This window comes from Corvus kubaryi, unplaced genomic scaffold (assembly GCF_017639235.1).
Source record: "Corvus kubaryi isolate FWS band 111438036 unplaced genomic scaffold, C.kubaryi_AGA036_p1.0 130, whole genome shotgun sequence".
Lineage (NCBI taxonomy): Eukaryota > Metazoa > Chordata > Aves > Passeriformes > Corvidae > Corvus > Corvus kubaryi.
This window is the reverse complement of record NW_024580665.1, coordinates 1,368,260-1,378,503: the sequence shown is the minus strand read 5'-3', so window position 1 is coordinate 1,378,503 and position 10,244 is coordinate 1,368,260. Positions and strand designations below refer to the sequence as shown.

At 42.6% G+C, this 10,244-nt stretch overlaps 1 protein-coding gene across 3 annotated transcripts in view; it reads right to left on the bottom strand.

The window, feature by feature from the left end:
• The window catches only part of LONRF3 (LON peptidase N-terminal domain and ring finger 3), a 20,292-nt gene extending 10,110 nt beyond the window's left edge, over positions 1-10,182 (bottom strand). Inside the window, exons 1-6 of one of the 3 annotated variants that reach the window (XR_006016067.1) lie at positions 9,538-10,182; positions 8,163-8,281; positions 7,455-7,577; positions 5,137-5,292; positions 3,484-3,727; positions 2,708-2,798 (exon numbers count right to left, since the gene is read on the bottom strand). Coding sequence is in view for 2 of the 3 variants with exons in the window: in XM_042028051.1 (XP_041883985.1) it covers positions 2,708-2,798; positions 3,484-3,727; positions 5,137-5,292; positions 7,455-7,577; positions 8,163-8,281; positions 9,538-10,159 (1,355 nt within the window). In the remaining variant the exon portion in view is untranslated. The remainder of the gene's footprint in view (positions 1-2,707; positions 2,799-3,483; positions 3,728-5,136; positions 5,293-7,454; positions 7,578-8,162; positions 8,282-9,537) is intronic. The other 2 variants (XM_042028051.1, XM_042028058.1) reach the window with 2 other exon arrangements.
• Positions 10,183-10,244: the final 62 nt, after the last annotated feature.

The window sequence follows — 10,244 nt, the reverse complement described above, 5'->3', positions numbered from 1 at the left end:
CCCCCCCCCCCCCCCCCCCCCCCCCCCCCCCCCCCCCGGGGGGCGGGAAATAGAGTTTTTAACCTTCAAGTGACTGCTTTTCTGGAAAATGAGAGACAGGAAGTTCATGCTTCCTCTGGAAGAATATTTAAATATATAAGGCCAGGTCTTCAAAGTATCATGGTACCTGTTTCTTTACCCATTCCAAATACCTCTATGACACTTATTTTCATGTAAAGATTTTTTTCCTTATTAGGATTATGTGATATTGCAAAGTCATGATTCCTTGTCAATAAGGACCTTAAGGAGATGTAAGTAATATAGAAGTTTTTTAAAAAATAGAAATAATTCAAAACTAGAAACTAAATTGTCTGGAACATACTGTATTTTACAACATATTGTCTAAGCATTTTAAGGTCTTTAATATTAGTCTCATTATAATTTAAGTGAATTAATAATTTTTCTTTAAAGTATTAGTTTATCAAAACAGTACACTATGCTCTGTTAAACATGTGGAAATTACAATACATAAACCCATGTTTATTAGCATCTTTAACAAGATGAGTGTATTTAAGAATGTAATTGGCTTTTAACAAGACTGCTGTAGAGAGCTTATTAAATGTCATTAGTTACCAAAAACATTGACATTTAAGCAATGGAACATATGAAATAGCATCTGAAATGCCACACCTATCTTATTGCAACTTGACAGTGTAACTCAAAACACTTGTTAATTGTTTCACAAACAGAAACCTCACTTAAACTATGCAAAACACTGAATTCTACCCCATGTTCCAGTAAGTACTGCATTGCATATGTAATAATTTAGTAGGGACTGACTTCATCTGAAATGTAGCATAAAGACAAAATACTCCTGTTAAGATTCGTGAGTCTGCCCTAGCTCTTACAAAAGCCAGCAGCTGCTTTTCCTAACAACTCTAAGAGGACCTGGACAAGCTCCATGATTTGCAGAAAGAAACACTACACATCAAGATTTCTCATGACATTATTTTGAGCTACTGTAAACAGCAGAAACTAAATGGCAGCAGAACAGTGCTGCTTCTTTGCTCACCAATAAGTTGCTTTGACTACCTTGTATTTTCTGCTTGCTGCTGGAGCAAAGGTAGATCAATAACATTTTGGCCACTTCATCAGACAAAAAGGTTAATAACAGCTCCTGCAGTTAATTGTGAACAGGTCACTAGGTTACTAGGTAATTAGCCCAAAGTATCTCAGGAACCAAATCCCCAAAACACTTCTGAAGCACATGGCAGGAAATAATTACAATCAGTCTGCATAAATAACAAGAAAGATCTTATGAGAGCTTTCCTGAGCACAAGCCTTCCTTGTGCAGTGATGTTACAAAGCTAACATCTTTCTGAAGGCAAGGCCTGGATTTGTGACTGCAATTACAAGTGCAGCACCTATACCATCCTCTATACTGTAAGGGAATCAGTAATCCTTGGGCTAATTCCTTTACAAATGTATTGTAGTCTAGTTCTTTCTGATTTAACATAGAGGATGAGAAAGTAGGACTAATTAATTTTATTTAAAACATCTGAAAAATGCTTTGTGGACATGATGATAAACAAGCAGAATCACTAAACCACTAAGATTAATTGTGTGGCTTTCTGTTAGAGGAAAGTTTTGCTCTTTGCACTATGGAGTGTTTTGACAGCTGCATAAACTTTTGGAACGTATTTCAGCTGTAGACAGGGAGAGGGGGCAGATCTGATTTGTTCCAAGCAGAAGCAAATCATGCAATACAGCAGTTGGTCCTCAAAGCTTTCAGTTTGTCTGAAAGAAATTGAAGCCCCCTCTTCTGCATAGAAACAACAAAATCCAGATTTCTCAAAACACAGACCTTCAAAAGTAAATCCCTAAAGAGAATATCTACTATTTAAGAACTAAAAAATATTGTGCAAAACTAACCCCAGCATGCATTATAGATAAATCTGGGTAATTAAAAAAAAATAAGCAACCTAAGCAACACTCACTGCAGTGAGTGCACACCTTCCCAATATTTCTAAGTCAGTAAAAACCCCCACATAATATATTTGCCAGACTTAAAATGTTTTGTAGAAAACAAGTAGTAAAACAGATGCAGTTGACAGCTCCTACTTGTTTTACTAAGTCATTGCTGCTCCCAAGAATAACTGTTGTTCAACTGGAAGAAGAAATCGTCAAGCAAATGGAGTGACTGCCTCAGTAAAGTGAGGAACAAATCTCTTAAGCAAGAGAATTAAAACATGCTCTTGTTTACTCGCAAGATCCTCCTGTTGCAATAGCAGCAACAGAGTACTTCACATGTAAACTCAGAACATTCATTCGATGTGGTCTCTAGGTATTTTGTGCTTTTTGTGACAAACAGCTCTACAAATTCCCAGATGACAAACTGTGGGTTTGTGCACTGTGTCAGTGGCTAGGTGGGTGCCAGTGATGAGCGTAAATCTTTCAGACACCTTCACTAACTTGCTTAACCTGCATGTGACTTTGTGTGCCCTTTCCAAAGCAATTGCTAGCCCAGAGAAGATTAAAGACTCCCCATTCATCAACAGTGCTCAGAGCTAAAGGTCTAGAAATGCATCACTGGAGTAACAGTCACAGTAAAAGCTAATTTCATGTCACAGGCAAAAATAAGTACCAAGTAAGCTAGAAAATCTCTAGGTCATTAAAGGGAAGAAGATACAGCTGGAAAGCTATAGATATCTGTGAGAAAAGAACACACCTCATACACAGGGAGCAGTCCAAATCTGATGGATCCACAACTTCAAATGGAATATGTTGTCCAGTACTATTTCCCTTAGTATCAACTGTGTCTATCAACAAGAAAAAAAAATGATAATGTAATTGAACAGAACTATGCAAGCACAATGCTACTCATGTATTTACACCAGCATATGATGTTTAAATGTGTCTCCTATATACTTGCAACTTACTGAACCATGAAGCATCATTAGAGTAATTTCTATGCAAAGCTTCAAATTCAGCCTTGGCACAAATCAGCACATCTCCCCTTAATTTTGGTCACACTATACCCACTTACAGAGGGTTCAATTTGGCCTTGCATTAGCAAACAACGTCAAAACACTTTTTGTTACTGCTGAAAGTCTAAAGTGAGACAAATTCTTCTCTCATACCATTGTAAATATCTCCCACAGCATGAAAACAAGGCCAGATATGAAGAACAAATAGAGTTTGTGCTTTTAAGCTTTTTAAATTGTTATAGAAAGTGGTAAGACCATGTGAAACATTGATGTTCTTTAAAAGATTCGAGCTCTGCTGAGAAAAGCACATGACCCAACCTTCTTTGCCCCTTTTTAGACTTTTTTCTCCCTACACACAGGAAAGATTCCACATCATGCATGCCTTAGGCATGATTAGGCAAAAGAGAAAATATAAAAGGCAAAGTGTAATTTGGTCCCTCTTTGTCTGAATCTTACAAAAGAAAAGTTTCCATGGATTGCATGCCATGGAACCTGTCCTGTGTATAATTAAACATACCTTTCTTCATCAGTTTGCAGGGCACCTCAGCATTTCGCATCTCCTCAGAGCAGCACTTCCTTTTCAGGAGGCTGCATTTCTCAGAGATGAGAAAAGTAGACTCTGGCATGGAGGTGAATTTGTTCTCCTCCTCCAAACAGTCCTTTTTGCTCTCTGTAATTTGTATAGATTTCCTCAAACTACCAGAAGTTGTTACATTTGGTTCCTCTTGAATGGAAAAACCCTTTTTCTCTTCCACATTGACCTGTGAGAAGAGAGGACCGACATTAGACCAATCTTCCAACAACTTGGTAAGGAAAAAACTCAACCTGTCACAAATATTTAATATTATGGATCACCAGGAAGGACTTTGTAGGTCAAGAAGCAAGAGTCTGAGAATTGCTAATCCTAATTAAAAAAACCCAAACCCCAAAAAGCAAGCAACAAACAAACCTGATTTCCCCTCCCCACCATTGAGTACTTTCAGCCCTTTCGTGTGGCTTTAAAGCTTGAAGATCATGAAACTGGATTCAGACAGAAATGTGGCGAGATCTCACATTAAATATATTGTTATCACTGAAGCTATGGGAAAAATGCATATTGTTTATATCATGATGATGGTATCAACCAATAGAACAACAAAAACAATGTCAGTTTATTTTAAGGAAGCAGTAAAAACACACAAAATTTATAAGAGAGAAAATGCCCAGAGCTTCCTCTTGCAAGGCAGATTCCTTTCTCAGAGGACAAACCACTCAGGGTTTATCCCATTATGGCCAAAGGACATCCTGTGAGCAGCCACTGTGCAGGACATCACCTGTCAGCTTTGTAACATCAACTCCCTGGATGGACCCGAAAACAGACACTGTGGATTGTGATCAGGAGCTGTGGTGACATATAACATGCAGAAAGATGAGTGAACTGTCCCTCGAATGGCTTTATGAAAGAGTCATGCTAAAGGGTTTCTTGTCAGAATATCCTAACAGCCTTTCCAGAGGGCAATGTCACTGATTGTTTCCTTTCAGTCTCAACAAGGCTGCTCAAAACTACCACTTTTGTTTGTAAGGACTAGCCAAGTTTTCTCCTAAATATACAATATATGCAAATATATGCAAACCCCATCCCAAAGTTCAGGTTTCAGTGAAGCAGAAGTGATCCCTACAAACCTATCAATGTAAACCTCTACAGCCATTTACAAAACTACAGCTGCAAAACCAAAGTTATGAAGTAGCTAATATATCTTACATAGCTCTACAATAACTTCTAAATATTGTACCGACTGAGTATGGGATGACTTTGTTACTGGCATCACCAGTTATAGCTTGAGTTGAAGCTCTAGATTTTAGCATTTCACAGCTTTTGAGGGCATCTAAATCCAATCTACAGAAGCCCTTTTCCACTACCAACTACCTGAAAGACCTAAAGACAATTACAGGAGTAGAACCCACTCAATTCTGACATAAAATGTATTAGAACAGAGGACTTCTATTAAAGAAAGAAAGTCAAATAAGGAGACTTTGGTAAGTCAACACTGTTTTGTATGTTCTGAAACTCAGTAAAAATTTGAGAAAATGTGTCCTCCTATCTCCCAGAGGCAAAAAGGAGAGAAGGCTTCCCAATATGAACACAAAACACACAACAAATTAAGAACCACACATCAGACTTGATCTTTACCTTGAGCAACCTTTGTAGGTTATGGCTGGTGCCTCCAGATCCCACTGAATTTAGGAGATTCCCCTTTAATCTAGAGTGATGTGACAACAGCTGCAGGATATCGGGTAAGTGTTCCTGAGCATTTCCCGGGATGAGTGAAAACAAACTAAGTAGAAGCTGTGATATAAAACAGAACACTTCACTGCTTAGTTCCTTCCTTGCAACCTCTAAACGAAAAAGCAAGTAAGGGAATAGCTGAAAGAAGCATCCATGATTTTGTTAAAACCATTTAAAGAGCCCTTTAAACTAGGGTAGGAACAAAAAGTGCAAGAGCTAATGCAATACAGGCCAAACAGACAGCAAGAAACATTTTCAGAGTTAAAAAAGCCCACAGAGTTATTAACCACTCTCTGTGATGTGACACACACATGCCTTTGTCCTCTTTGTCCTGCAGTTCAGGGCTCGCTAGAAATTATTAACATCTTTCTTAAATGTTTTTGGATTTTTTTGCTGCACATCAGCTTTCACTGGAGTTTACTAGTACAGAAAGCACTCATCTCACAGGCTTAATCCAAGATCAGTTGGGTAAATGTGTCTGATATTGTAAACTGTAGCTATTTTTAATTCACTTATGTGAGAATACAAAAAAGGTAGGCAGTAGAAAAATGCTATTTTTTCATTTGCTATAAGAAAATAAGTGAATCTGTTTCAAGTAGCAGCTTGAAGCCCCTTGTATGGCATAGCTTACCAGATGATTATTTAAGGAAAGAAACAGAGCTGAATAGAAGATTCACACTTCAAAAACTAATTTCAACATACTGCTGAGGTGATCCTGCTGATGCCTGAGGAAATCACATGATAGCTGAGATTTCTATTTAAAGCCAAAAAGGATTTCACAGGATCACACTATGTCCAAACTAACACAGGCAGACAGTTAATACATGCAGAACATCACAACTGCACTCAAAGAATTTGGTACAACAAAGTATGTCATTGTTATGCAAACAGCCTTGGAAATGACCCAGTAAAATATTGCATCATGGATCAACTCTGTGTCTGATGAGTGCACGAGTGATTCTTTCAGTTATAAGAAGTCTAGTTTTTCTCAGAACCTCACTGCTCAGAAATTAAATGTCTTGGAAACAGCTATCTGGAGTCAGAATTTAGAAACATATTTGTTTGCTTCTGGTCTTTTTGCTCTAGTGCACAGAAAGTCTCCCAGCATGACTATGAGCACAAATCATGACACAATGACAATGAAAGACTGCATGGAACCCATTGGGGGGAAAAAAGCAAACAAAACCCTTAAATATCAGTGACAAAAAATCCTCAAAGGAGGCTGAAATCTCAACCATATATAAATGAGATAGAAATTTGATTTCACTACAACCATTCAGGTTATACTGTGTTACCTTCATGAATAGAGTTTTACTGTAAGAATTCTACTGTGCCTTTAGAAAGCCTTGTCTGCTACAGCACATGGAAACCCCAACTTTCCCATCCCACCAGTGATTGAGAATGGCATAAATACACTGCCATAAAGGAAAATAAAACTATTATATTTTTATTGTCATAAGTAATCACTGCAACACTGAGCCTTTTAGCTATGACAACAACAACAACAAAAAGGTCAAACGTCCAAATACTGATCTACAGGATATCAGAGATTTGAGGGGTGGGCAAAACAGCCATATTCACAAAAGCCATGTAAGAATTCACACACATTGTAGGCTGCTACTGAAAAAAGCCTCATTGCAGATTCTTTTTTTTTTGCTTATTTAGCATTAATTATTAGCAACCCTAAGAAACTATTTTAAAACTGCTCTTCCTTTGTCGACTGCTTCCTCTTTCACACCTCCTGCACACACTGACACTTGGGCAGCACGACTGGCAGTAGGAAGAAAGCTGCTGCTCCCAAGTGGAGTTTGATGAGTGCTGCGTGTTGTGTTCTGCCAGTCAACGGCCTGAAACATCATTCAGTAGCAATTCCCCCTCTTGTGCACTCCATCACTGGTAATAGATTACCAGGCTAGGAATCAGATTAGAAATTTGAGAATCACAATAGTCTGTGGGTGGCAATTATTAACAATTCAGTTTTCCTTCAAATTTGCTGATGCTAATGCTGTAACTGTTTCCACTGAGTGGCAGCTGAGTATATTTTCTTGCTATCTTTCTATCTTCAGATCAGCAATACACAACTCAAATGTAAACAACAGTCTGGATTTATATTACCATCCAGCTCTCTGCAGTGATGAGAGAGAAGAAAAAAAAACTTATCCTCCTTTATAAAAGGCCACTAAAAACAATTATGCAGTTCCAGATGATTTAAGGAAACTCACCTTTTGGGCCTCAGACTTGGCCATCTTGTTCCCAGTATCTAGAGCAAGGCAGAATAGAAACTCCCTTAAAGCTTCTTCTGTTTTCCCCAGATTAGCTAATGCTTGTCCTTTCCTTAGATGACCCTGCAAGGAAACACATCCACAGCTGCAGCTTTTGTCAAGAGAATATGCAATAAAACCACAGTGAAAGTACAAAAGATCTTTCTGAAGAAAGAAAAGTTAGACAGGAAAAATCACTATAACCATGTCTTACAGCTAGACACCACCAGTGTCTGGGTTTCTAAACATAACAGTTCTGAAAACTACAAGCATAAACAGGATATTCTCCAACTCATGCAAGTATGATTCTCACAGCACCTAAGCCCAACTGATCTTGGAAACATCCATTTCCCCTACATGCACCTTCTAAAATAGTTATTTTGTTCTTACAGAATGATATAAGCACAGCATTCAATTTTTCGAGAGTTCACAAAATTGATATTCATCCAAGTCAAAGATAATAGCCTTAGCTTACTCTCCAGGACTAGCACTCTCTTCCTTCACCTCAGGAAGCTAAAGAATATCATGGTTAAATGTCTGTAATTGTGGGAGTTCAAGAAATTACAGGGCTTAAAGCCTCCCTCAGATTCCACTGTCTCATCATTCTAACAGTTTCCTATCAGGGCAGTATCAAGGCCTTAAAAAAGTACAGCTGGAGTCAGCACTTACTTTCAACCAGTATGGCTGGAGCCTGCATGCTGTTTCTGCATCGTGCAATGCATCTTCACAAGCTTTCAAAGTAGAGTTAATCTGGGACCGGTTGCTATATAGTAAGTGGTCATTTGGAGCTGTAGGAAATAGAAAAAGGGGTTGATTAAGTAAAAAGAAATTAGTTACATAAGCTTTAGTCCTTAATTTTTACGTTTTTTAAACACATGTTGGTGCTTCCAAGTTGCACAAACCCACAAAATATCCAGTTTTTAAATAACTATGTACTAAATTAAATCTGGAAACCTCTTCGGACAACTCCAGACAAAATGCCAGCTATATGTTATATAACTGCAGAGAACATTGCACAAATAAATGCTGAGACGCTCACACAATAAATTACCAGCACTGATTGGGGATCAGAGGGTTGGTGGAGACATTTAAGACAGCAGGAGGAATGCAGTCATACTGTAGGGAGGAGTTTCAAAAGTTCAAAATTTGTAGCATGAAAGTTTTTAAGTGAGAAATAAGGGTCTTTTCATGCCAGAGCTTAAAACACAGGAAAAGAAGGGACAGCATGAATAATCAGGTAGCGCTACACCGATCACCGAGTTACACACACTATCATCGAGACACGGCGTGTGCTGGGGGGGAATGCTGGGCACTTTTCTTGGGAACACTTTCATTTAAGTGAAATGCTTCCCTATAATACCTTGCATTTAACTTCCACTCATTACTTGCAACGTGCAAGTAATAAGTGAGTCACTTTTCCTCAAACTGCATGAGAAGGACCGCATCAAAAGTTCTCCCTGCACAGCCCCGCAGGCGCTCCCCAGCGATGGGGCGGGAGAGCCGGGCCGGGCCGGACGGGGGTGTGGGACAAACCCGATGCCCGGACACGCATCCCCGCCGCTGCCTTTGCGCTCGGCTGCAAGCGGCTCCTCCGCGCACGGGGGTCGTCGGCGGGGATCCCCCGCGCCCAGAGCCCTTCCCAGGGCGCGGCGGGATGCCCAGGGCGCGGCGCTCCGCTCCCTCCCGGCTCCGCCAGTTACACAACGGCGCCGGCCGGGGGGAGCCCAGCCGGACCGCAGGCTCGGGCTTATGCAACCGCTGCTCTCCTGACCCAGTTTCGCCACGGGCTGAAGAGCCGCGACCCCTCCCTGGGGCTCCACTCCGGGGCTGTCCCGACACCCACCCCAGGACCCAGCCGGGGGAGCCGGCGGCGAGCAGGAGCGCGGCTCAGGCACACTCCCGGGACACCAGGGTACTTCCGGCACAGCCCAGGGCTCGGCGGGACGAGGGGCGCCGGAGAGGCCGCCAGCGAGCCCCGGCCCGTGGAAAGTTATCTCCCCCGGGGCGGAGCCGGGGACTAGCACCAGGCAGGAGAAGCCCTTACCTAGGCTGACCGCTTCGTTGTACTTCTGCAGGGCGGCTTGGAGCTTCTTCTCCTTGTAGAGGAGATTCCCTTCGTGCCGGAGCTGCGAAGCCTTCACTTGGCAGGGGAACCACTTGGTCAGCAGGTTACTGAGGATGACATTGACCCGCAGGAGTTGCCCGGCCGCCGTGCCGCCCTCCTCCTTGCACAGGACGCAGCGGGACTCGGGCGCCCGGTCCCTTTCCAGGCACTTTTTGCAGAACGTGTGTCCGCAAGGCAAGGAAACGGGCTCGAAGAGGAAGCCCTGGCATTTGCGGCACCTGAAGACGTCCCACTCGCGGGGTGCCGCGGGCTGCCCGGCGGCGGGCAGCCCCTCTTTGATCCGGACACTCTGCGCCAGGCACTCCACCAGCTTCTCCAGCTGCTCGGCACGCAGCTGCTGGTGGCGGGACGCCAGCTGGTACAGCGGTAGTGCCTCGTGCAGGCGCCCGCCGAAGGCCAGAGCGTCCGCCCGTCCGAGCAGCACCTGCCACTCGGGCCCCAGGCCGCCGCCCGGTGCCTCCAAGTTCTGCGCCTGGAGAGCCCCGGCCGCCAGCTGCAGCACCAGCTGGGGCTCGGGGCGCGGCGGCAGGTGCGAGCCCATGGCGGCGGCTCTAGCGCGGCGGGCAGCGCGGGACGCCGGGGCGCGCGGGCGCGGCGCGGCCCCGCCGGCCCATGGTGGTGCTACC